The sequence below is a fragment of the Mixophyes fleayi genome, chromosome 7, assembly GCF_038048845.1.
Source record: "Mixophyes fleayi isolate aMixFle1 chromosome 7, aMixFle1.hap1, whole genome shotgun sequence".
Taxonomy (NCBI): domain Eukaryota; kingdom Metazoa; phylum Chordata; class Amphibia; order Anura; family Limnodynastidae; genus Mixophyes; species Mixophyes fleayi.
The window spans coordinates 135,985,632-136,008,222 of record NC_134408.1 but is presented as its reverse complement, the minus strand read 5'-3'; the positions used below and the strand labels follow the sequence as shown (position 1 = coordinate 136,008,222).

General features: G+C 39.5%; 1 protein-coding gene across 7 annotated transcripts in view; it reads right to left on the bottom strand.

Annotated features, from left to right (window-relative positions):
* FMNL2 (formin like 2) overlaps positions 1-22,591 on the bottom strand; it is a 184,872-nt gene that overhangs the window by 27,831 nt on the left and 134,450 nt on the right. For 4 of the 7 annotated variants that reach the window (XM_075180885.1, XM_075180887.1, XM_075180884.1 and 1 more), the window contains exons 7-16: positions 22,348-22,456; positions 19,779-19,855; positions 15,158-15,251; positions 13,378-13,452; positions 10,464-10,574; positions 8,936-9,085; positions 7,177-7,278; positions 5,335-5,689; positions 4,933-5,139; positions 904-924 (exon numbers count right to left, since the gene is read on the bottom strand). In XM_075180885.1, coding sequence (XP_075036986.1) covers positions 904-924; positions 4,933-5,139; positions 5,335-5,689; positions 7,177-7,278; positions 8,936-9,085; positions 10,464-10,574; positions 13,378-13,452; positions 15,158-15,251; positions 19,779-19,855; positions 22,348-22,456 — 1,301 coding nt within the window. The remainder of the gene's footprint in view (positions 1-903; positions 925-4,932; positions 5,140-5,334; positions 5,690-7,176; positions 7,279-8,935; positions 9,086-10,463; positions 10,575-13,377; positions 13,453-15,157; positions 15,252-19,778; positions 19,856-22,347; positions 22,457-22,591) is intronic. The other 3 variants (XM_075180889.1, XM_075180888.1, XM_075180886.1) reach the window with 1 other exon arrangement.

Here is a 22,591-nt window from a genome sequence, read left to right as displayed (position 1 = left end):
AAATTTACTAACAATGATCATATATTAAAGAGTAAGTTTATTTATAAAGTGAGATTTGATGGAGGGTGAGCTGACAAATTGTGGCATGGAAAGTAGGCAGAGGGCTTTTTACACTGGGAAATTGACAGACATGTATTTAATTCTTGCCTGTAGCTCAGGTCACTGCCTGACAGCACTGCTGCAAAGTCTGGTCCCACACTCTACCCTGTTACCATGGTAACTGCGGTATAATGGAATTATGCTACTCAGTATAGGGTGACAATCCAGACAGTGGTTATTATGAAATGGTAGGTTCACATTTACCAATGGGTACAAAATTTAATTCGTATCACTTGCACCAGCCACAGGTCTGGGGGTAAATGTATCAAGCTGAGAGTTTTCCAGGCGGGTTTGAAAAGTGGAGATGTTGCCTATAGCAACCAATCAGATTATAGCTATCATTGTGTAGAATGTACTAAACAAATGATAGCTAGACTCTGATTGGTTTTTCAAACCCGCCAGGAAAACTCTCAGCTTGATACATTTACCCCCTGGTGTAAGTGCCGAGTGACAAAGATGACGGCTGTTTATGAATGCAATGTACATTTGTTTTGAGTGTCTTAATGAAACAGGCCGTTTGTCTTGAAGTTTATTGAATGCCTCTGAATGAATTGATAACAGAAAACAATAACACAGCATCTAATTACACTGTCAAAGATCTCAAGTTCTATCAATGGGAATATTTACATATCTATTTGTGATTACTACAAGATGTCTTTTCCTATTGGATCAACTTGTATGTTCGGTTAGTAAAAAATATCGCTGCACATATATTATCAACAAGTTTCTGAAAACAAGATATTTGATTACAACACAGCACAAGGATGAGTAACACAATTTGTAAAATAGAACAAGAAAACCTACAGAACAGCTTGATTGGTCCGTCTTTAGCGGAAGCATAGAAACAAGAGAAGAGGTTAGTGTCACAGGTTATGTAGTAGAAAAAAAGAGAGGAAAAAAAACATTTAAAATTATACAAAGGTGAAATATTGCTAAAATACAAAATTTGATACATTGCATTATGTATAAATAATTCTAACAATGATAAATACGTACTTAACAATTTACATTGTAAGTTTTTATTCTGTTTGTGGGGGGATTTCTTTAGTAATGACACGTAATCTACCTGAAGAGTAAAGCTGGGTACACACTATTGCATTTTACTTCAGATGCAATTTCTGTACTGATTTTACCAATGACAGGAAGTCCCGATGAACATGCAGATTCATGTCTACACACACTAACACTGACATCGTTCCATCGTTGACTGTGATTTCACAAATAAACAGATGCAACGTGTTTTGGTACGATAAAACATGATCTTGGGAGCGCACACACTGATGCAATAACAGACCCAACGGTCGTTTATCGTGTGATCGGCACGAGAATTACATCAATGTGTACCCTGCTTAACTGTCTGCTATGATTTAGATCTAGTTGCAAAATTTGCCCAGGTGCAGAAATTGCATCCATGCAAACCAGGATGCTCTGCAAGGGGTGCAATTGCCAACTTATCTTGCATGCTTGCTGCACACACAGGTCCTTATATCCAGCTATGAGCAAATAAAAAAAAAAGGGAGCAAATTTCTCCTGGACAAACCGTTTTGCAATTCAAGGGGTGCAAAGCATTTATTTTAGGGAAATACTGCATGTAGCACAAAAACACTAACTTTAAATCAGGTTGTGAATTAAACACTTTTCACCACAAACTGGTATTTACAGGTGCAAATTTTGTTCCAAGTCGCTGGATTTGCTCCTAATTATAAATCCATCTCTATATCTTAGTATAAGCTTGTTAGTGTAAGACTCAGGAGGAGGTCACTCTCAGAGGTCAGTGTGCTACAAGTGTGTAACTAACCCTATTCATTTCAATGTGCAACATAAGCTGGGAGTGGACGTATAATTGGGTAAGGTGAAGGCCTATCGGTGCCTAGAGGAGAAGGGCGACTCAGCTATGTGGTCACACCAGCTTCACCACTACCCACTTCTGCCCATTTTCCATTAAACGTCATACATGTTATTGAGACCTGCGCCTCTTTGTTAATGGCCCCATTTTATTTCTAACACTTCTGGTTTACTGATAACTCTATGGGTTGTGGTTCGGCCTATAGCAGAGTGACGCACCCTATGGCTGTCCAGCTGTTGTGTTAGCATGGCCGGCTAACTACAGTTTGGCAACTCACACTGGGACTTGTAGTTCCACAAACGCAGTGGAACCACAGGCAGCCTGAGAGCTGTCTAGACCAGGCCTGGACAACCTGGGACTCTCTAGGTGAAACTACAAGTACCAGCATGCTTTGGCAGCTAGTGACTGGCTATCGGCTGGCAAGGTATGCTGGGATCTGTAGTTTCACAAAACCTGACGAGTCACAGGTTAGCCAGGCCTAGTCTAGGGGAATCTACAATATTAATGCGGCACTGGGTAAGGAACATACACACACAAAACTAATGATGAAATATGAAGATACCAGGGGCTAGATTTACTAAACTGCGGGTTTGAAAAGTGGAGATGTTACCTATAGCAACCAATAAGATTCTAGTTGTCATTTTGTAGAATGTATTAAATAAATGATAGCTAGAATCTGATTGGTTTTTCAAACCAGCAGGAAAACTCTCAGCTTGATACATTTACCCCCAAAACTCTTTTTATGTATTTCTAAATAAAACAACATATTGCCTGAAGCAGTAACTTGAAGTTAAAAGTTAAAACTGTACTTAAACATTACTTTTTTCATTATAGTCTTGCTGAACCAAGGTTCTGTGACCAAGAGATGCTCAGTAGCTATAGCCAACTAATTTCCTGTGCACAGTATTCAGAGCAATATATATCTAATCTAATAATATATAATTATATAATCACATTTGTGTAAGTTTCCATTTTATTGTAGAGACTTGACTTGCCCTTAATTTTGGGATTCCTGTTAACACAGAGCTATCTATCCAATTAACCTGAACCCATTACTACATGGGAGCCTGAGATTAAGATTTAAAAGCAATCAACATAAACTAATCTTTTAATCTAATGTAACTAACACATAATGGACTCATAGTACGGTTCACACCACTAGAAAGTTCATACAGGGTCATGCTGTCTTCAGGAGAGTTTACCATAGGGCTCAATGATCCCTATAGCTGCTCTTTTGTTTCAGCCAGTTCAAGTTGGTTTATAGAAAAGATCTAATAATAATAACACTAAATAACTTCCATAGACCCTGAAGGGGGCGTGACCGCCCCAGATCGGTGGCTCCTCCCACTACACAGACAGGCCCGGGCCCTGATACTTTGGACCAGCTTCTTCCCCCACTCTCAGCACCCCTGCATATATGTAAACTGTTCAGAAGATAGGGAAATATTTCAGATAAGGTTGAGTGTGGGGGAAGCTATATTCCTGCGCACAGCAGACTTCCTGTCAGCAATCCCATTGAAGGACACTGTGTAAAAAATGTTAAAATAAAGTCAAATAAGTAAACTCTGGCAAAGTACAGGAACTTATACCTCTTTTATATAACATAAATTGTATATTGGATTTATTAGTCCTTTAAATGAGCTTTGCATGTGGTATAATAAATTGATGACAAAGACATGAGAACTAGGCCTAAAACTCAAAATAAAACAGCTTCTGATATCCTGAAGGCCCCTAATAATATATATTGGGGACAATGTCCCAATACAGTCACAGCACAGCTGATCAGAGCAGCCTGTTCTTGCCGGCGTGATATCAGCGTTTATCACCTGGTGATATATAGGAGCTGACTCACAGCCAGGTATTTCCTGTGCGGCTCAGAACTGATCAGTCAACAAATAAAGTGCTGGAAAAAAAGCCTGATGACTAATGCAGGCAGAAAGGTGTGTAAAGAACTCTGTAGATCAGTAAATATTAACAGCGGCAACATCAAAGTAGACAAACTCCAGCTCTCCAGTTGTTTTTGAACTAAAATTCCCATCAGCATTTCCCAAGTGTCCCGAATTTCCCAAGACAATTTTTTTCCCTCAATGGAAACTGGAATTATGCAGATCTTTTTTTACTTCAGATCCACTGACCCATTTTAAAGTGGGGTCCACCTTCGGATAATCTTATTTTTTTGGCTTGTTCACGATCTCTTGCAACTTTTACTAAAATCATTGTATTTTTCTTTCAATCGTCCCTTGCAATTTACCCTTGTCTATGACCGACAATGTTTACTTATTGCTGTGGGACATGACACACGCTGTATCTCATCATCATCATTTATTTATATAGCACCAATGATTCCGCAGCACTGTACAGAGAACTCATTCACATCAGTCCCTGCGTCATTGGAGCTTACAGTCTAAATTCCATAACATACACACAGAGACACAGACAGACTAGGGTTAATTTTGATAGCAGCCAATTAACCTACCAGTATGTTTTTGGAGTGTGGGAGGAAACCGGAGCACCCGGATGAAACCCACGCAAACACAGGGAGAACATACAAACTCCTCACAGATATGGCCATGGTCGGGAATTGAACTCATGACCCCAGTGCTGTGAGGCAGAAGTGCTAACCACTAAGCCACCGTTCTGCCCATCCAATGCACAGCTGTTTTGTATACAGAGAAATTACATTAATCAACCCTGTGGTCATATGAATATATGGTAATAAAGTACAGCCGGAAGCCAGGGAAATATAGTAAAATATTTTGTGAACGTTGTTGGAGGGTGCATAGTTGTGTAAAGGTGGAATCCACTATAATAATAGTAAGGGGAATATATTTATATAATTGCATTTGGAATCCAAAATGAAAAATAAGGGGGCTTTCATGGATTTTGTGTTATCTGGGGGTCCCAGCTACCAGCAACAACAACACAAGAGCCACATTTTCTCCAATTTACAATAAAGTATTTGTCACAGGGTCTGACTGTGGTTTTACCTGCAAGTCCTGAGTTAAAAATAACTGTGGGTGAAGCAAATCCAGGGAGAGGGGGAGCTCCTGGAGGAGGTGGAGGAACGGGAGGATCCCCAGTTGAGCCTGGAAAAGGTGGTGGCGGTGGCGGAGGTGGTGGTGGAGGCGGAGGTGGAGGAGGAGGAGGAGGTGGTGATGCCGAAGGCATGGTGCTTGACGTGGGACCATTTTGTACTGTAATCGAAAGAAAACTCATTATAGTGTGTGAATAGTTCTTCCTCATAATATCAAATACGTATATTAAATATAACGTCCGCATAAGCCAAATACTTTTCAGACAGATCCGCACCTACAACATCCAGCACAGCTAGAGAACCACAGAAGACATGTAGGCAAATTTAAGTTTATCAAGGTTCTGAATGTTCTTACCTGCCCCAGGTTCTGAGGGCAAAGGAGGTGGAGGCGGAGGCGTTGCTGCAGAAGATACGGAAGCTCCTGATGCACCTGTAGAAGCGCCACCCGGCACAGAAGGTCCAGCCTGTGCGATGCTGGCACCGGATGATGCTCCGGACGTCACCTCTGTCCCCGATGGCACAGCCCCTGACGTCACCAACGACGTAATGGAAATATCACCATCGCCTTTCTTTTGAATCTTAAGAGTCCCTTGTTTTTCCAGCTCGTGGATCTTTCTCTCCAGAGTGGATTGTCTTTGAATGGCTTCCTCCTTTTCCTTGACCATCTTTCGTAAAGTGTGCACCTGCGTATTAGCATCTTTACAGACTTCCTGCGCAGAAATACAAACAGACAGCAGATATAAAGCAGCAAGTAGGTGATTACTATTACTTATGAACATAATCCACTAAATAATCATTGACAGGTAATGTCAATAAACAGTTAAAAAACATTCACAACAACTGTACTTGAAAAGCACCATAACAGTCAAATAAAACAAGTTCCTACAAATTGGTTTGTTAACAGAAAATCAACATCAACATCGGCATTTTCGACCTGACACCTAGGAGTCTTAGTTTTGTCTGTTTTATACACACATTTGCTTTTGAGTCATAATTGTAATACTTTTTGGACAGTAGATGTCATACTGGATATGCAACACCTTTGAAAGGTAAATATTTTGCAAGTGCCAGTATGCAACTACCCCGATTTGGCATTAAGATTGTGCGTTGACCAATCACAAAGTTATGACCTAGAGATATGCATTCAAACTGCCCTCTGTCATTTTATTCGGTGGTAGTCATATTAATGACTACCACTACACCGACAACTACTAATCCTCCAAAAAAAATCCGATTGTTAGAATGCCTAAGAAAAAAAAATAATGACTTACAAGAAAAATGACAGTTTACATAGTCACCTGATAGCGGACCTCCTTACGCTACATCCCGAGTGCTCTAAATTCCGGCACTTCAAACTCACGTCACTGCTCATAGCCGCAGTGATAAGTTTGTAATTAAAGCGCCAATGGCAGGATCCCATCACTTGACTATTTAATTTACAAGTTAGGGTGCTGGCATTGGCACTTTAAATACAAACATATCCCTGCGGCTATGCGCAGTGACGTGAGTTTGAAGTGCCGGAATTTAGAGCACTCGGGATGTAGCGTAAAGAGGTCCGCTATCGGCCGGCTATGTAAACTGTTATTTTTCTTGTAAGCCATTATTTTATTTTCTTTGGCATTCTTATAATCAGATTTTTTTGGGAGGTTTCTCCAATGTCGGTATTACCGTCATCTGAGAATGATACCCAACCCATTTTATTAGTTTTAGGTTAGTAATGGATCCAGGAAGTGTCCTTTTGATTGTCCATCACACAGTAAGTAGAAACTAAATAAATGTAGAAATAAACAGTTCTGAATCATAAAACAAGTTATGTTGCTCAGGATATTGTACAGTAGAATTGTATTAGTGATGTCTGGAAGTATAAAGAAACGCAGCGTACTGCCGTCAGAACACACTGGAGGAATGTAAGCTGTGTGTGAGTTGGTTTAATTCCTTTCAGTAATGTGACTTCATGTTTGTACAGACATACACAGCAAAGCATTGTGCTTGGACGCCCAATTACACCACAATGTTCAATATCCAGTCAGAGAAGATGTTTGGGGTAACAATATGGTGACAGCTTAGGTTTCACTCATTGTAGTACTTCATAAAGAGACTTCTGTGGACATAAATTTATGAGCTCATTGTTTATGGCTGGAGTTATTTCAGGGGCAGACATTGAATATGTGCAATGCGCAGACAATGAGAATCGTACCCGGGCAACTTCCAGTTCTTTATGTCTCTGCATGAGCTGTTTTTCCAGTTCTACGATCTTCGCCATGGCTTCATTCTCTGTGTCTTGTAGCTTCTCAGAGAGCTATAGACATGGAGGGAAAGGTTAGTTCATTTCATAAACAAATTCACTGAAAACAACAAATGTGGATCAGGGGTCTAAGTAGAACTTTCATGAATCCAGTGGAATATTTCACTTGGGACCACTAGTAAATGTCAGGATATTGCCTAATGGTGACAGTCAGGGAGGTGGCAGATACCTCATAATATGCAGTATATCACTGCCTACACCCTGCTGACCGCTGATATTGCCACCCACTGATATTGTGACCCACCGATATTGTGACCCACCGATATTGTGACCCACCGATATTGTGACCCACCGATATTGCTGACCACCGATATTGCTGACCACTGATATTGCTGACCGCTGATATTGCCACCCACCGATATTGTGACCCACCGATATTGCTGACCACCGATATTGCTGACCACTGATATTGCTGACCACTGATATTGCTGACCACTGATATTGTGACCCACCGATATATTGCTGTCCAGCGATACTGCTGACCACTAATACTGTTGACCACTGATACTGTTGACGACTGATATTGCTGACCACCGATATTGCTGATCACCGATACTGCTGACCACTGATACTGCTGACCACCATTATTGCTACCCACTGATAGCTACCCACCACTATTGCAACCCATCAATATTGCTGACAACCAATATTGCTGCCCACCGATATTGCTGACCATAGATATTGCTGACCATAGATATTGCTGACCACTAATATTGCTGACCACTGATACTGCTGACCACCGATACTGCTGACCACCGATTTTGCCACCCACCGATTTAGCTGGCCACTGATATTGCTGACCATAGATATTGCTGATCACTAATATTGCTGACCACTGATACTGTTGACCACTAATATTGCTGACCACTGATACTGCTGACCACCAATACTGCTGACCACCGATATTGCCACCCACTGATATTGCTGACCACTGATACTGCTGACCATCGATATTGCGACCCACTGATATTGCTGACCATCGATATTGCGACCCACTGATATTGCTGACCATCGATATTGCTGACCACTGAGATTGCTGACCATCGTTACTGCTGACCACTGATGACTGTAAGCGATACCAATATGCTGAAAGAAGACCATATGGGGGGGGGGGAGGACAGGAGATGTGTGCTGGGAGCTGCTGAGCTCATACTATCCAGCAAAGATACATGCAATGCATTCAGATAAAGTGCAGAGAGGGGGCATGTGGAATAAAGGGGTAGCATTTGAACCCTGTCCCAGTGCAGACCAATACTTACACCAGTGCAGACCAACACAGAGTGACATCAAAGTATAGAACATGGACTCTCAGGACCTAGGAACTGTTTAGTGTCAAGTTTAATAGGTAACGTTCCCACATCTGGGGGATGCTGATCACCATGGTCACACCCGCCTGGACATGCAATAGACCTACTGGAAATGTCTGATACTGGCAGGATCAGTCCCCTGTGCCTCAGCAATGTCACTTCTACATGTTCATGTAGATCAGATTATGTCTGGCTCCACTCTGCATTGACACATAGTACAATGTAGAGGGAGCGCTTAGCAGCTGCTGCAATATGTTAGTGGTACGTGGGATTCCATCCATTAGTCCTAGATTATCTCCCACCATAAACACAGTCATCACGAAGGGGCTCAAGCTGTCACTTACATGAGAAATATTCTCTTCCAGTTCTTCCACCCTCTCCAAGGCTGCGTTCTTGGTCTCTGCATCCTCGAGAAGAGCTCCCACATCAAATACATTATCAAGATAAGCCTGAATCTGAACTTGGAGTTTGTCGCTTTCCGTATGTTTCAATTTCTGAAAGGAAAAGCCAAGAAATTCCGAACAATGATGATGATGAAGATGATGTATGGCTTATAAGAATGCAGCCAATCAAATCACCCTGTGCTACAGTGATGTCACTGGTTACTAGAGAAATAACAGGCTGAATCTTTATGTATAATCATTTAGGACACAGGTACGTCTACAATCGTGGAGCAGTGCAAAATCAAGATTTAGTGACATTATTAAAACTAGATAAAAGGGTGAAGAAAGCCATTCTTAGGGGCACTGTGAAAATTTGACACACAAAAATGAATGAGAAATTAATGAAAATATCACCATAGGTGAATAAAATAAAATAAATTATAATGGGATGGATTTGTTTACTTATATTTTACATAAATTATTTCTTGGGTCTCTCTCATGGTGATTAATTAGTAGACAGAGACAGACCACATTATCAAAATAGACTTAATAATGGTCCTCTAAGAAAGTGTAACAGCCGTGTATGCCGTTTGCGGTGGCTTTTGAGCCCACGTTTATACAGAACACAGAGGTTTTGGATGTGAGGATGGCACAGTGGGCAAGAATGCAAATGTTTACATCTTCCTTATAGGAGGGGTTGGGTGGATCGTTGAGCACAAGAATGCACCTAGATATGCAAAGGGACATGTTTATTTCAAAGGACAGACGGCCGACACACCACCCAGACACCTTATACGGTTAATTGCATTTCTATATTCTGTATTCTGTTAGTCCTAATATCATGAGCTTTTATTCTGCAAATGTAAAGTGTATTGTGGGAAAAGTGCTATTGTTTTTGTTATTATTACATTTTTATTTTCATTATTATTATTATTATTATTATTATTATTTCAACCAATATAATAAAAACATTTAACCAGCTAAAAGTGACACAGACAGTCTTGATATCTCCTCACTCTTTATATTAACTAACATAAGATATAACTGAGGCTATACCGAGGGATATGGTAGAAGAAAAAACGGAAAAGTTGAAACCAACGAAGGGGGCGACAGTAAAGTGGTAGCGTGATGGGGTCTGACGCGACATCGTCACTATCTCTACCATACGCACCTACTGATGATTATGTCTGGCGCAGTTCTCAGATCCTAATAACAACTAATATAAATCAGACTAACAGGCGCACTTATCACAAGCTCTGTGGGACAGCAGGTTTTCCACTTTTCGTAAATAATCTTTATCGTCACAATGAAACGACAGTATATATGGAAATGTGATCACGACTGACCTACAAGCAGATTCTTTCTACAGTGCGAGGTCATTTAAAGACATACATGAGACTATTCAAGGCAACATAGTAAAACTTTCACATGTAAGCAGCCATCAAAGCACATTTGTTGCACAAATAATTATATAATAAAGGATACTTACATCCAGGTATTCATCCAAGGCTAATTTGGTAAATTCAAACTGAAGATGTACTCTAAAATTCATGTCTTCTACCGAATGGACGACGATGTTAATGAACTGCATGCACGCCACCTGCAACAAGTCACAAACAGCATTAAAAGAGTTAACTAATTAGAGATTCTGCAAACTGTGCAGAAATGTTTTGTAATACATAGACTCCCACTAGCTCTCCACCCCTACTCCTGTCCCCTTCATCCTGCGCTCTCTCCTTAAACCAAAATCATCCTTGTTACTCGTTTTATCAGTTATTTTTAGTTTATGTCATGTAGGGTAGTTTTAGGGTCTCCGGGAACCATATCAGGTCGCCCCTAGTGGGTAGGTGGTTTATGTAAAAAATACAATTATTTCCTTTTTAATACCAGGCCTAATATGACAATGGCACATTCCTAAGCTTACCGTAAACCGCAGATAGAAAGAAGGAATAGGGATGTGACTAATTACAATAACATTTCAACAAGTCTGAGGAAGAGACAGTTACATTCACAGCAACAAGACACTCTCTAAATCAGCTGGAGTGGAACTCTGAAGCAAGTGATATATGGATGTATTACTGAAGTAGATTCTCAGACCAGACTTCCAGCAAATGTAGTTAAAAAACAAACATGAATAAGAAAATGTAAGGGACACAATTAACTAAAACAGATGGTTTTCCATTTGGGGCAGCATGATGGCTCAGTGGTTAGCACTTCTGCCTCTCAGCACTGGGGTCATGAGTTCAATTCCCGACCATGGCCTTATCTGTGTGGAGTTTGTATGTTCTCCCCACATTTGCGTGGGTTTCCTCTGGGTGCTCCGGTTTCCTCCCACACTCCAAAAACATACTGGTAGGTTAATTGGCTGCTATTAAATTGACCATAGTCTGTGTGTATGTGTGCTAGGGAAACCTGGATAGCTTATGAGGTTGTTACTGAATCTGCCATCAGTTCTCTATGTCCTAATATTAACAGTTCTGTATGGGCTCTATGTCCTAATATACACAGCTCTGTATGGGCTCTATGTCCTAATATACACAGTCCTGTATGGGCTCTATGTCTTAATATACACAGCCATGTATGGGCTCTATGTCCTAATATACACAGTCCTGTATGGGCTCTTTGTCCTAATATAGGGCTGTTTATATTAAAACATAGAGCCCATACAGAGCTGTGTATATTATGGCATAGAGCCCATACAGAGCTGCTGTGTATGGGCTCTATGTCCTAATATAAACAGTTCTGTATGGGCTTAATGTCTTAAATTTGCACCACTCTTTTATCCATATTTATCGAAGTTTCTAAACGCTTAGGAATTCTACTGTTATGAACAATGTGCAGAATTATGCAGTAATACAGGATACGTCTTACTGAGTAAATATAACTTTGTTTAAAGATTACATCATCCAACATTTCTCACTTCTTTGAAACTGTAAAATATCTATATCTATACCTAATGACATGACTTTGCTGTAAGGGAAAATGCTTCCTACTTCCTCTCTTTCTCTACAAAGACTTTTATCATAAAACCTCTGAATTATTAATTGCTATTAAGTGCGATACATAATTCATTGTAAAAAGTATCCTGCAACATATACATGTATACTGATTCACATTGGATACCGCTGCCAGACTTAATCAATAATACAGCAGATTATTATTTGTGTAACTCTCATCTTGTATCTCTGTAACATACAGCTCTTCTAGCTGGGTCATTGTAATAAGAGGGATTATTTGCCCTGGACCTGTGATAACAGGGGGCGACCTAAGATTCCCTACAGGAAAGAGGAGGCTTCCCCATCGGCCCCCCAAGTGTCTGCGGAAGACAAGAGACCCCTTGTTTCAAAGAAGAGAGTCTTATGTTGCAAACACAAAGTTGATTTGTCAATTTTATTTCCTGGGTCAAATAAAATATGGAATAAACAAAACTACTATCAGCGGAATAGTTTTGGTCCTAATTCTTACATAGCGCTATCCTTAAATAAAATCCTAGGGCCTGATTCATTAAGGATCTTAACTTGAGAAACTTCTTATTTCAGTCTCCTGGACAAAACAATGTTACAATGCAAGGGGTGCAAATTAGCATTCTGTTTTGCACATAAGTTAAATACTGACTGTTTTTTTCATGTAGCACACAAATACTTGATAGCTTATTTGTACATTGAAATTTAAAGTTGATATTTGTGTGCTACATGAAAAAACAGTCAGTATTTAACTTATGTGCAAAACAGAATACTAATTTGCACCCCTTGCATTGTAACATGGTTTCGTCCAGGAGACTGAAATAAGAAGTTTCTCAAGTTAAGATCCTTAATGAATCAGGCCCCTAATCTGTGTATACTCCAAGCATTAACCCTAAATAACGGAGTTCAATGCATTCTGTGTGGTATAGAGGCACATTAACGTGACCTTTGACATCGGTTCACTCATGTTCTAAAGCACCTTGTCTGCTCGTTATAGGACTGACCAATCATTTAGCACTTGCGGACTATAGTTTCATTCTCTTTTATAATACTCCATAATCCATTAATGAAAGACAAGCCATGTCAATTAAAAAAACATTTTTTATTTATATTTTATTTATTTAGACTATCCATTTTTTACTTTATTGACAACTCTCAGGGGTATATTTACTAAACTGCGGGTTTGAAAAAGTGGAGATGTTGCCTATAGCAACCAATCAGATTCTAGCTATCATTTATTTAGTGCATTCTACAAAATGACAGCTAGAATCTGATTGGTTGCTATAGGCAACATCTCCACTTTTTCAAACCCGTAGTTTAGTAAATATACCACTAAAACTGTTCAGGAAAACCACCGATAGCCATACAAAAATCCATTTGATTCGTAATTACACAACTCATAGAAATATAACTTAGTGAAGTTAAAAGTGTGGAAATTACCATAAAATCTATATTGTTATCTTCATTCCTGAAATGTTCCATTAGCTTCTCAAAGCGTTGTTTTTCACCACAAACCTAGTAGGAAAATAAGGAAAGAAATTAACCACATCATGAACGTTCAGATCAGGCTCTCAAGGTATAAGAATATTAATTAGCTTTAGACGGCTTCGTATCAAAGTATATATAGTTTTAGGACAGGCTTAGGCAACTTGTGGCTTATTTCGTCCTGATTCTGGGTCAATGTTGGGAGCTATGCAATGTACATGTCTGTGTTTTAAGTAACCCTGTTTTAATCATTATTTTATTTGAACCTGTGTTTCAAGTTCACCTAGCTCACACGCACACGTGTAAGCAGCCATTTTGTGGGTTGGACCAACATTAGTGTAAATCAGAGGCGGCCATTTTGTGCAGCAACGTTCATATGAATGCAGCCCATCATTGAGGCTCCTGTGTAGATAACAGCTGCATTAGAGAGAAAATAGGATCATTGTCACTGTATTAAAAGGTTTATACATAATCTAAAACTCACATTTTATTTTGTCATTATGTTTGGCTACAATTGTAATTCTTCATAATTTATATTAAGGAAAAAAATGCCTGTAAAAAAGATCCTGCCATAAACACGTCACATTAATTTAACAAAGCCGCATTCCGTGGAGAGCTCCTATATTTAGTGTGGATGCGAATATGACAACACTTAACTGCAAAATGAAAAATCCCCAGTGTATTTATGTGTGGTTACCATGGAGATACCCGTTATTTCATGCAAACAGAGCTAATTAAAATATAGATGGAACAGTCAGTCGAAGACCTTTCTTTTCTGCCCACTTGTCCCAAAACTCTTTCGACTCTTCAACACATTTATATTTTTAGCTTGTCTGTTATTGCGTTTAGAATTAACCATACTGCGTGCTAACCGCTGCTATCTGTTTGTTTGTGATGTTGATCCATGTATCCACTAATCCAGACAGATGATATTATGCTTAATTGCATTTAATAAACAGGGTTTTTATTCATCTTTGTGCTTATTAGATAGAAAATGTCACATTAAAGTAAAAAAAAATATATATATTTTTTCACAGAATAACACTGTAGATAGGACTTTTTTCAGACGCTTCTTATTACTCAGCGAAAAAGATACTGTGGCCTGTTGCCAAGCTGCTCATAACCAGCCGCCTTCAGAGATCCCCTGGGGTCTGACTTGTTATCTCCTGTACAACTCTTAACCAATGTCACAGTTGCTATATGAGATAAATTCAGCCCCCCCACCCCCCCAAAAAAAATATCAGGGATGACAGCCCCCCTCCCTGCAGTGCCTGTGGTTCTGCCTTGATTAGGAATGGTTATCTACAGATTTCTCCTCATAGGTCTTTTTGTAAGAATCCCTGGCGTACTTTGTGCCATAGTGATGTAACGGGTACCTAGTGAATGTATCTTGCTTCAGCTGACAAAATGGCCGCCTCCACTGTGTCCCATTTGTTCATCTTCCTCATTTACATTATTCCACCACAGCGGCATTGTGCACAGTGACGATTCCCAAAAAGCAGATGATACGTGAGCAGAATGACAACGTCCAACAAAGGGATCTTCAAAGCACACAGCACCAGGACCTCAAGCCCATAAATCATTATCAATTACCTCTATCACAAAGCTTCAGTTTCACTGTTGTATTTGATGGGAGGGACAGAAATAAATTTAAAAAAAACAACTTGGTTTATAAAAACACGCTGAGCCTCCTCCCTGTATCAGAAGAAATGCAAGAGCAGTTTTTTTGTTTTACCTCCTTGAAGTTATCGAACGCTGATAAAATGATTTCATGCCCTCCGCGGACCAGGCAGACGGCGGCGAGCAGCTCTAAGACAAGTGCTTTTGTTCTGTAAAAATATAAAAACAAAAGAAATGTCAAAAATCAATGAGGACGATGTGATATATCACTACGTACCTGGATTACATGGTGAGCGTTGACATTTAGAAGAATTGCAGTCGGGTGTTTTATTTTTTTTCAGTAGGGCTCATTAAATCAATCTCCATGTAAAGGTTGTGAGTTTATCTAATATAAACACTATATACACATCCAAGGTGTGGCGTGATTTAGATTCATGACGGAACTGGTACGGCGTGCCAATCTCAGCCAAGATTCAAGAATTTATTTTGATTCAAAGCATGTTACATTAAAACAGTACTTACTATAAAATGTGTTTAACCTTATGAAATAGGAAAGTACACCCATCCCATAATGCTTTATCTAACAAGTGATTGATAAATGAATGAATCATCCAACTTATATCAATGATGTTCCCCATTTCAATGCAACTTTCCCTAGGCTTTACTGCCTGTCCCATTGGAGCTTACAGTCTAAATTCCCTAATATAGACACAGAGAGAGAGAGACACTAGGGTCAATTTTTGATAGCAGCCAATTAACCTACTAGTATGTTTGTGGAATGTGGGAGGAAACAGGAGCACCCGGAGGAAACCCACGCAAACACGGGGGAAACATACAAACTCCACACAGATAAGGCCATGGTCGGGAATCAAACTCATGACCACAGTGCTGTGAGGCAGAAGTGCTAACCATTAAGCCACTGTGTAATTTTACATTCAACCCCTCTCTGTACACGGTAAGGGTAAGCAAAGGATTTATTATATGCATACCATACATAGAAAACAACAATAAGTATGACATATAAGGATTCTGACCTAGCATAGTCTACAAAGCACACAATGATTTAAAAAGTACACTAGTAGCTAGTACAAAACATGTGTATGCAACAAAGATAGACTATAAAAATGCATTATATGTACAGTACACATTTTAAAACAAATAGTTTCTAAAGATGAATATACTGTTAAGAGCTCTCCATATATTTTATGTTACAATTTCTTTATGCATTTGGATGAGACCTTATATTGTACATATGGATGCACATATACTGCAGTCTGTTCTATGTTTCCACATACGGCAAGTAACATTTAGGCAGAACGTTTAGAAACAAATCTTGGGATCCACTTAGGTTTGAATACGTTCGGAACTAGGTACTAGTTCCGCGCTATTTTTTAATATGCAAGTTGCGTGCAGGTTGTGTTCAGACTTGAATCAGGCCCCCTGTGTCTATGGGATCTCCTCTAGATTCTGAATAATTCTTTAGTATAGGAACTGTGAGGGCCATTCCAGAACCTTTATCTTTCATTCCTGTAAGTACTTCAAGGCTGATTTTGAGGTATGTTGTGGATTGTGGTCTTGCTGAAATCTCCAACCTCTTCTCAGCTTCAGTTTCTTTATCGACTCTGGGACATTGCACCACTGGTTGCCACAAAACCAAATGGTTTGCAATGTGTTATTTTCTGTAAATACTTCAACTATTTTCTCAAAATGTATCTTTTGTGGTTGTGTTTTGTGGTTGTGGCCAAATTGTGACATTTTTGTCTGTTTCTGTCTTATCGAAGTTGTTTTGCATATTTCAGATAGTGACTTTGTGGTGAGGTTTCTTCAGACAGCTTTTCCACGCGGATCCTGTGGGTCCCCACGCTGTACTGTGGATCCTGTGTGTCCCCACGCTGTACTGTGGATCCTGTGTGTCCACACGCTGTACTGTGGATCCTGTGGGTCCCCACGCTGTACTGTGGATCCTGTGTGTCCCCACGCTGTACTGTGGATCCTGTGTGTCCCCACGCTGTACTGTGGATCCTGTGTGTCCCCACGCTGTACTGTGGATCCTGTGTGTCCCCACGCTGTACTGTGGATCCTGTGTGTCCCCACGCTGTTCTGTGGATCCTGTGTGTCCCCACGCTGTACTGTGGATCCTGTGTGTCCCCACGCTGTGACGTGTGACCTCTGCTTTGCATATATGACCAGTTTACGAGCAATTTTATCCGAGATTTTTCTGGGTCTTACAGATCTTGACTTGTTCTCCTTTACTTCCATTTGCTTAATGGTGTTCCTGACAGTGGAAATTAGAAGCTAGAAGTGTTTACATATCTTTTTATAGCTTTCACTACTCTGTTACAATGAAGTATCTTTATTTTAAAGTCGTCGGTCCTCTGCTTAGAAGAGCCAGTGGCTGAGAGCAGACACAACATCTTAGAAGGGTCAGAGTCCGTGGCTGAGAGCAGACACAACACCTTAGAAGGGTCAGAGCCCGTGGCTGAGAGCAGACACAACATCTTAGAAGGGTCAGAGCCCGTGGCTGAGAGCAGACACAACATCTTAGAAGGGTCAGAGCCCGTGGCTGAGAGCAGACACAACATCTTTGAAGGGTCAGAGCATTCATTTAACTCTAGAATTCTCTTCACCTGACTTCATTGATGGTTTTTGAGTCAACCAAGGTTTTAGACCTTAAAGTTTTGTATGTGCAGCATTCACTGTCTGATACATTTAGTAAACATATGTGCAGTAAGTTTGCCTAAAAATGTGCTGAAATATGTCATGTTCAAGCTTGTACACTGCAGAGGCTGTCTAAAGATTCTGTGATACATAACATTTATCAAGGGATCCCAAAACCTTTACATCACAATCGCATGTGTGCGTGTGTGTGTGTGTGTGTGTGTGTGTGTATATTTATCTATCTCATCCTATATCTATCTATCTATCTATCTATCTATCTATCTATCTATCTATCTATCTATCTATCACACATCTGTCTCTCTCATATCTATCTATCTATCTATCTATCTATCTATCTATCTATCTATGTCATATCTATCTATCTCATATCTATCTATCTATCTATCTATCTATCTATCTATCTATCTATCTATCTATCACACATCTATCTATCTATCTATCTATCTATCTATCTATCTATCTATCTATCCATCTATCTATCTATCACACATCTATCTATCTAATTTCTATCTATCTATCTCATATCTATCTATCTATCTCATATATATATATCTATCGATCTATCTCATATCTATCTATCTCATATCAATCTATCTATATATCTATCACACATCTATATATCACACATCTATCTATCTCATTTATATCTATCTATCTCTCTCATATCTATCTATCTATCTATCTATCTATCTATCTATCTATCTATCTATCTATCTATCACACATCTATTTATCTATCCCACATCTATTTATCTATCTATCTATCTATCTATCTATCTCATATCTATCTATCTATCTATCTATCTATCACACATCTATCTATCTAATTTCTATCTATCTATCTATCTATCTATCTATCTATCTATCTATCTATCTATCTATCTATCTCATATCTATCTATCTATCTATCTCATATCTATCTATCTCATATCTATCTATATATCTATCACACATCTATATATCACACATCTATCTATCTCATTTATATCTATCTATCTCTCTCATATCTATCTATCTATCTATCTATCTATCACACATCTATCTATCTATCTATCTATCTATCTATCTATCTATCTATCTATCTATCTATCACATATCTATCTATCTCATATCTATCTATCACATATCTATCTATCTATCTATCTATCTATCTATCTATCTATCTATCTATCTACCTATACTAGACTAAAGTCCTATCACAACAATATTATTAAACATTCATCTCTTCCTAGTTATATTAGACAACTACAAAATAAATATACATAAATATATTTATGTATATTTTATATTTATTTACATAATATAAATTACAATTAGTGGAACTCCCACAGGTCTCCTAATAAGAGGGGATGATTGTCTATAAGCTGTATACCCTAAATCAATTAGGGGGAGGTGACATCTCCCCCATAAAAAATAAGCATTCCAAAACCGATGAAAACACTATTAAACTAGGTTAAACAGGCTTTCTTTTCATTTGCAGACATAACATATTTGACCTAATTTTGCCATATGGAGAATTTAACAACCAGACCTCTGGAAATTAATAAAAAATCACAGCAGTATGTGGGTCTTTGTCAACACTCAGACACAGAATTAACTGTTAATGCAGAAGAATGAAGAGGACGTATTGGCCATGACCGACCCAGGGTGCAATAAAAGAGAACACTCAGGAAATTGCAGTTGTAGAAAAGGTTTTGCCTCCAGACAGAGGTAATACAATATTGGACTTAACACGTTATAATTTGTCAGTCCCACACATTAGAGAGGATTGTAGTCGCGGGAACAATGATTACTTAATGACGTTGTTACCTAGTACATAAACACAGCTCCAACTGGTCTCCACAGAAGGATTGGGTGTGTTTTTATTGTAATATGCTCTATTTAGAAACTGACAAGGAACCAGTTCATTTAATGAAATGATTTACTCCTAGCCTATCAGTACGGTCCTTTATATTCCACATTATCACAGCTAGTGCTGTACTTTGGTAGATTCATAGATAGTGTTACTGGCATAGATTGTACCTTATTACCACTGACATTCCATACAGATAGGCTCACCTTGGGTTTTTATTGTTCAAACTAAGTGCAATCTCATTGACGGCGTGAGGGTGGGACATGACCATGTTGAATCCGTACTGTAGAAAGAGAAAAGGATGGAAGATTCTGTTATAATGATACATTTTACGACATTGTCAGTACACACGGGGCAGCCTGTTATATGTATATGTAGGAACCTGACTACGCCAGACATATATATTATGGGACCCTGGTGTAACACATATAACATAGTGGAAACAGAAACTTATTGCTGAACAATCCTTTTCCTGTTTTCCTCAGTGACTTAATGAGTGTTCACTAATTCAGAACATTTAGAGAATACTCAATGACTCATTGACTCCACAATGACTCATAAAGTCACAGCAATGCTCCTCCAAGGTCATATCTGCTGCCATCGGCACCGACCACCATCAGTATATATTACCTGTAGAGAACTGTAGAGTTGGTAAAATCTCGGAACACAAAATATCGGATCTCAACGGAGTAAGAGATTGGCAGATAAGTCTTTCACCTATCATCCCAAGCAGATAGCCATTCCTAAAAGCATCTACGTTTAGTAGTCTTTGATGGCATTATTAGGCTTATAATAGCTTCCATCTTTTCCTGGCCATGGTTTTATCACAGGGTGGTAATTATCTGTCTCAAGGGGGTATTCAATTGTGCGCGATGTGTCGCAGAACATTGCGGCTGCGCACATATCAAGCTACTATGGTACCTCAACATTGCAGGTTTCTCCTCGCACCTCTATGGGGATCTGACATCGTCACCGAGTGCCTTCATGACCATTTCAAAGACACACCGCGGCTAATTGAATTCCCCCCAAAAATTCTCTTTCCTCTGTCCAGAAATTTTTTTTTTGCTTAATTTTAGACACGAGTCCTTAATTATGTAGAGGATCTTTGCAAATGTAGCATCAAGAACTTCCAATGATTTACCAAAGACATAACTCCTAGTATTTTAAGTTCCAGATTTGGGAAAGTGCGGCTACAAAAATGGGGAGTGGTCATGACACACTAGGGGGGCGTGGCCACATTATATTGTGTCATGCTGCTTCAGAAGTGTGAGTCCGCCTCCAACCACCCTTCCCTCAACACACGCCTGCAGTGAGCTGGACACACCTTGCTACAGTCCCGGCAGTCAGGACAAAAGCCTGGGATGTCAAGGTAGCAGAACAGACCTCTAGATTTGGGACTTTCCCGCTTAAATTGGGGCAGTTGGGAGGAAATATTCCCCAGTATAGAGGAAACGGAAAATAATGTGAGCAGCACGGTGGCTCAGTGGTTAGCACTTCTGCCTTACAGCACTGGGGTCATGAGTTCAATTCCTGACCATGGCCTTATCTGTGAGGAGTTTGTATGTTCTCCCCGTGTTTGCGTGGGCTTCCTCCAGGTGCTCCGGTTTCCTCCCACATTCCAAAAACATACTGGTAGATTAATTAGCTACTATCAAATTGACCCTAGTCTGTGTGTCTGTCTGTGTAGGGAATTTAGACTGTAAGCTCCAATGGGGCAGGGACTGATGTGAGTGATTTCTCTGTACAGCGCTGCGGAATTGGTGGCGCTATATAAATAAATGATGATGATGATATATGTAACAGCGCCATCTACTGTCTAAGATCCATTTACAAATAATTCATTTATCATCACACTTGGGACTCCGGCGCTCGCGGTGCCTGCTATGCGTGGACACCATATTTGGCATGTAGGCGCACATATATCACTAGCCTTAAACTCTGATCCTACAGCGTTCTGATTGGTCTGTATAAAAGGATGGGAAGCCAATAGCACTGCAGCTGATTTACATCTCCCATGTTACCCAGCAAACAACATTCGACCATCCCGGGCTTAATATTGTAGTAAGTTGAAATAAATAAATTGTCTATTGAATTAAACAGAGATTTTACTGCCAGACTGGGAGACTTATGTAGCGCAGAAGCCAAACTGATTGAGACTTTTATAGTATATTGTATCAAATACTTTGGGTTTAATCTCCTAAATATTAACAATGTATCCGACAGAGAAGACTTTTGTTATGCAGCTCAGTGCAGACTACTGTTCTACACAACTCGTTATAACACATAAATGACCATGTACAAACCTGAAAATAGGCCATATTATACTCCTGATGCACTTGGCAAATGTTGATATAGTTTATGAAGCATTAATTAGGCTACATCTAAACTACATTTAATGCAAAAATACATGGCCTGCTCTCTTAACGAGGCCATGGGGATGTGGTTGTTTGAACTGATGAACAACCAAATCTGTAGCCAATTTGGTCGGAACAGATCTGACTGTTTGGGAACAAATGACCAGGTCACCCATGACATCTATACACCAATCATTGAATACACATGTTGATGTAGTCATCAGCTGACCAGGTTTTCCAATCTGAAAGATAGTAATGCCATCAGATATTTATTGTTCAGAACAATCACTGGTGTTCGGTGGTGGACCTAACACCATATTGGGCCAAATTGCTGTAGCAAACTATCATGTGCTGATAGTTTCTCTACTTTAAAAAGACATTGGTTCTTTGTAGTATTTTAGAGAGAAATAAGTTTACATACCTGGTAATTCATGACCGCCCGTAAACACATAATACAGACGTGGACGTCGTCCTTTTTACTGACTAGTCTTGAGTTTTTCAGTGTCCGTCTGCTTGGCAGAGTATTATACCTGAAACACATGATATAGCCGATATAGAAACCTGTTTTTGCATAATTCCATTAAATGACAAGTCGCTCTATTTCACCGGGTGACATGACATGAAAATCCCATACAAATGGTAGAATACCTGCTGGCTTTACCAAA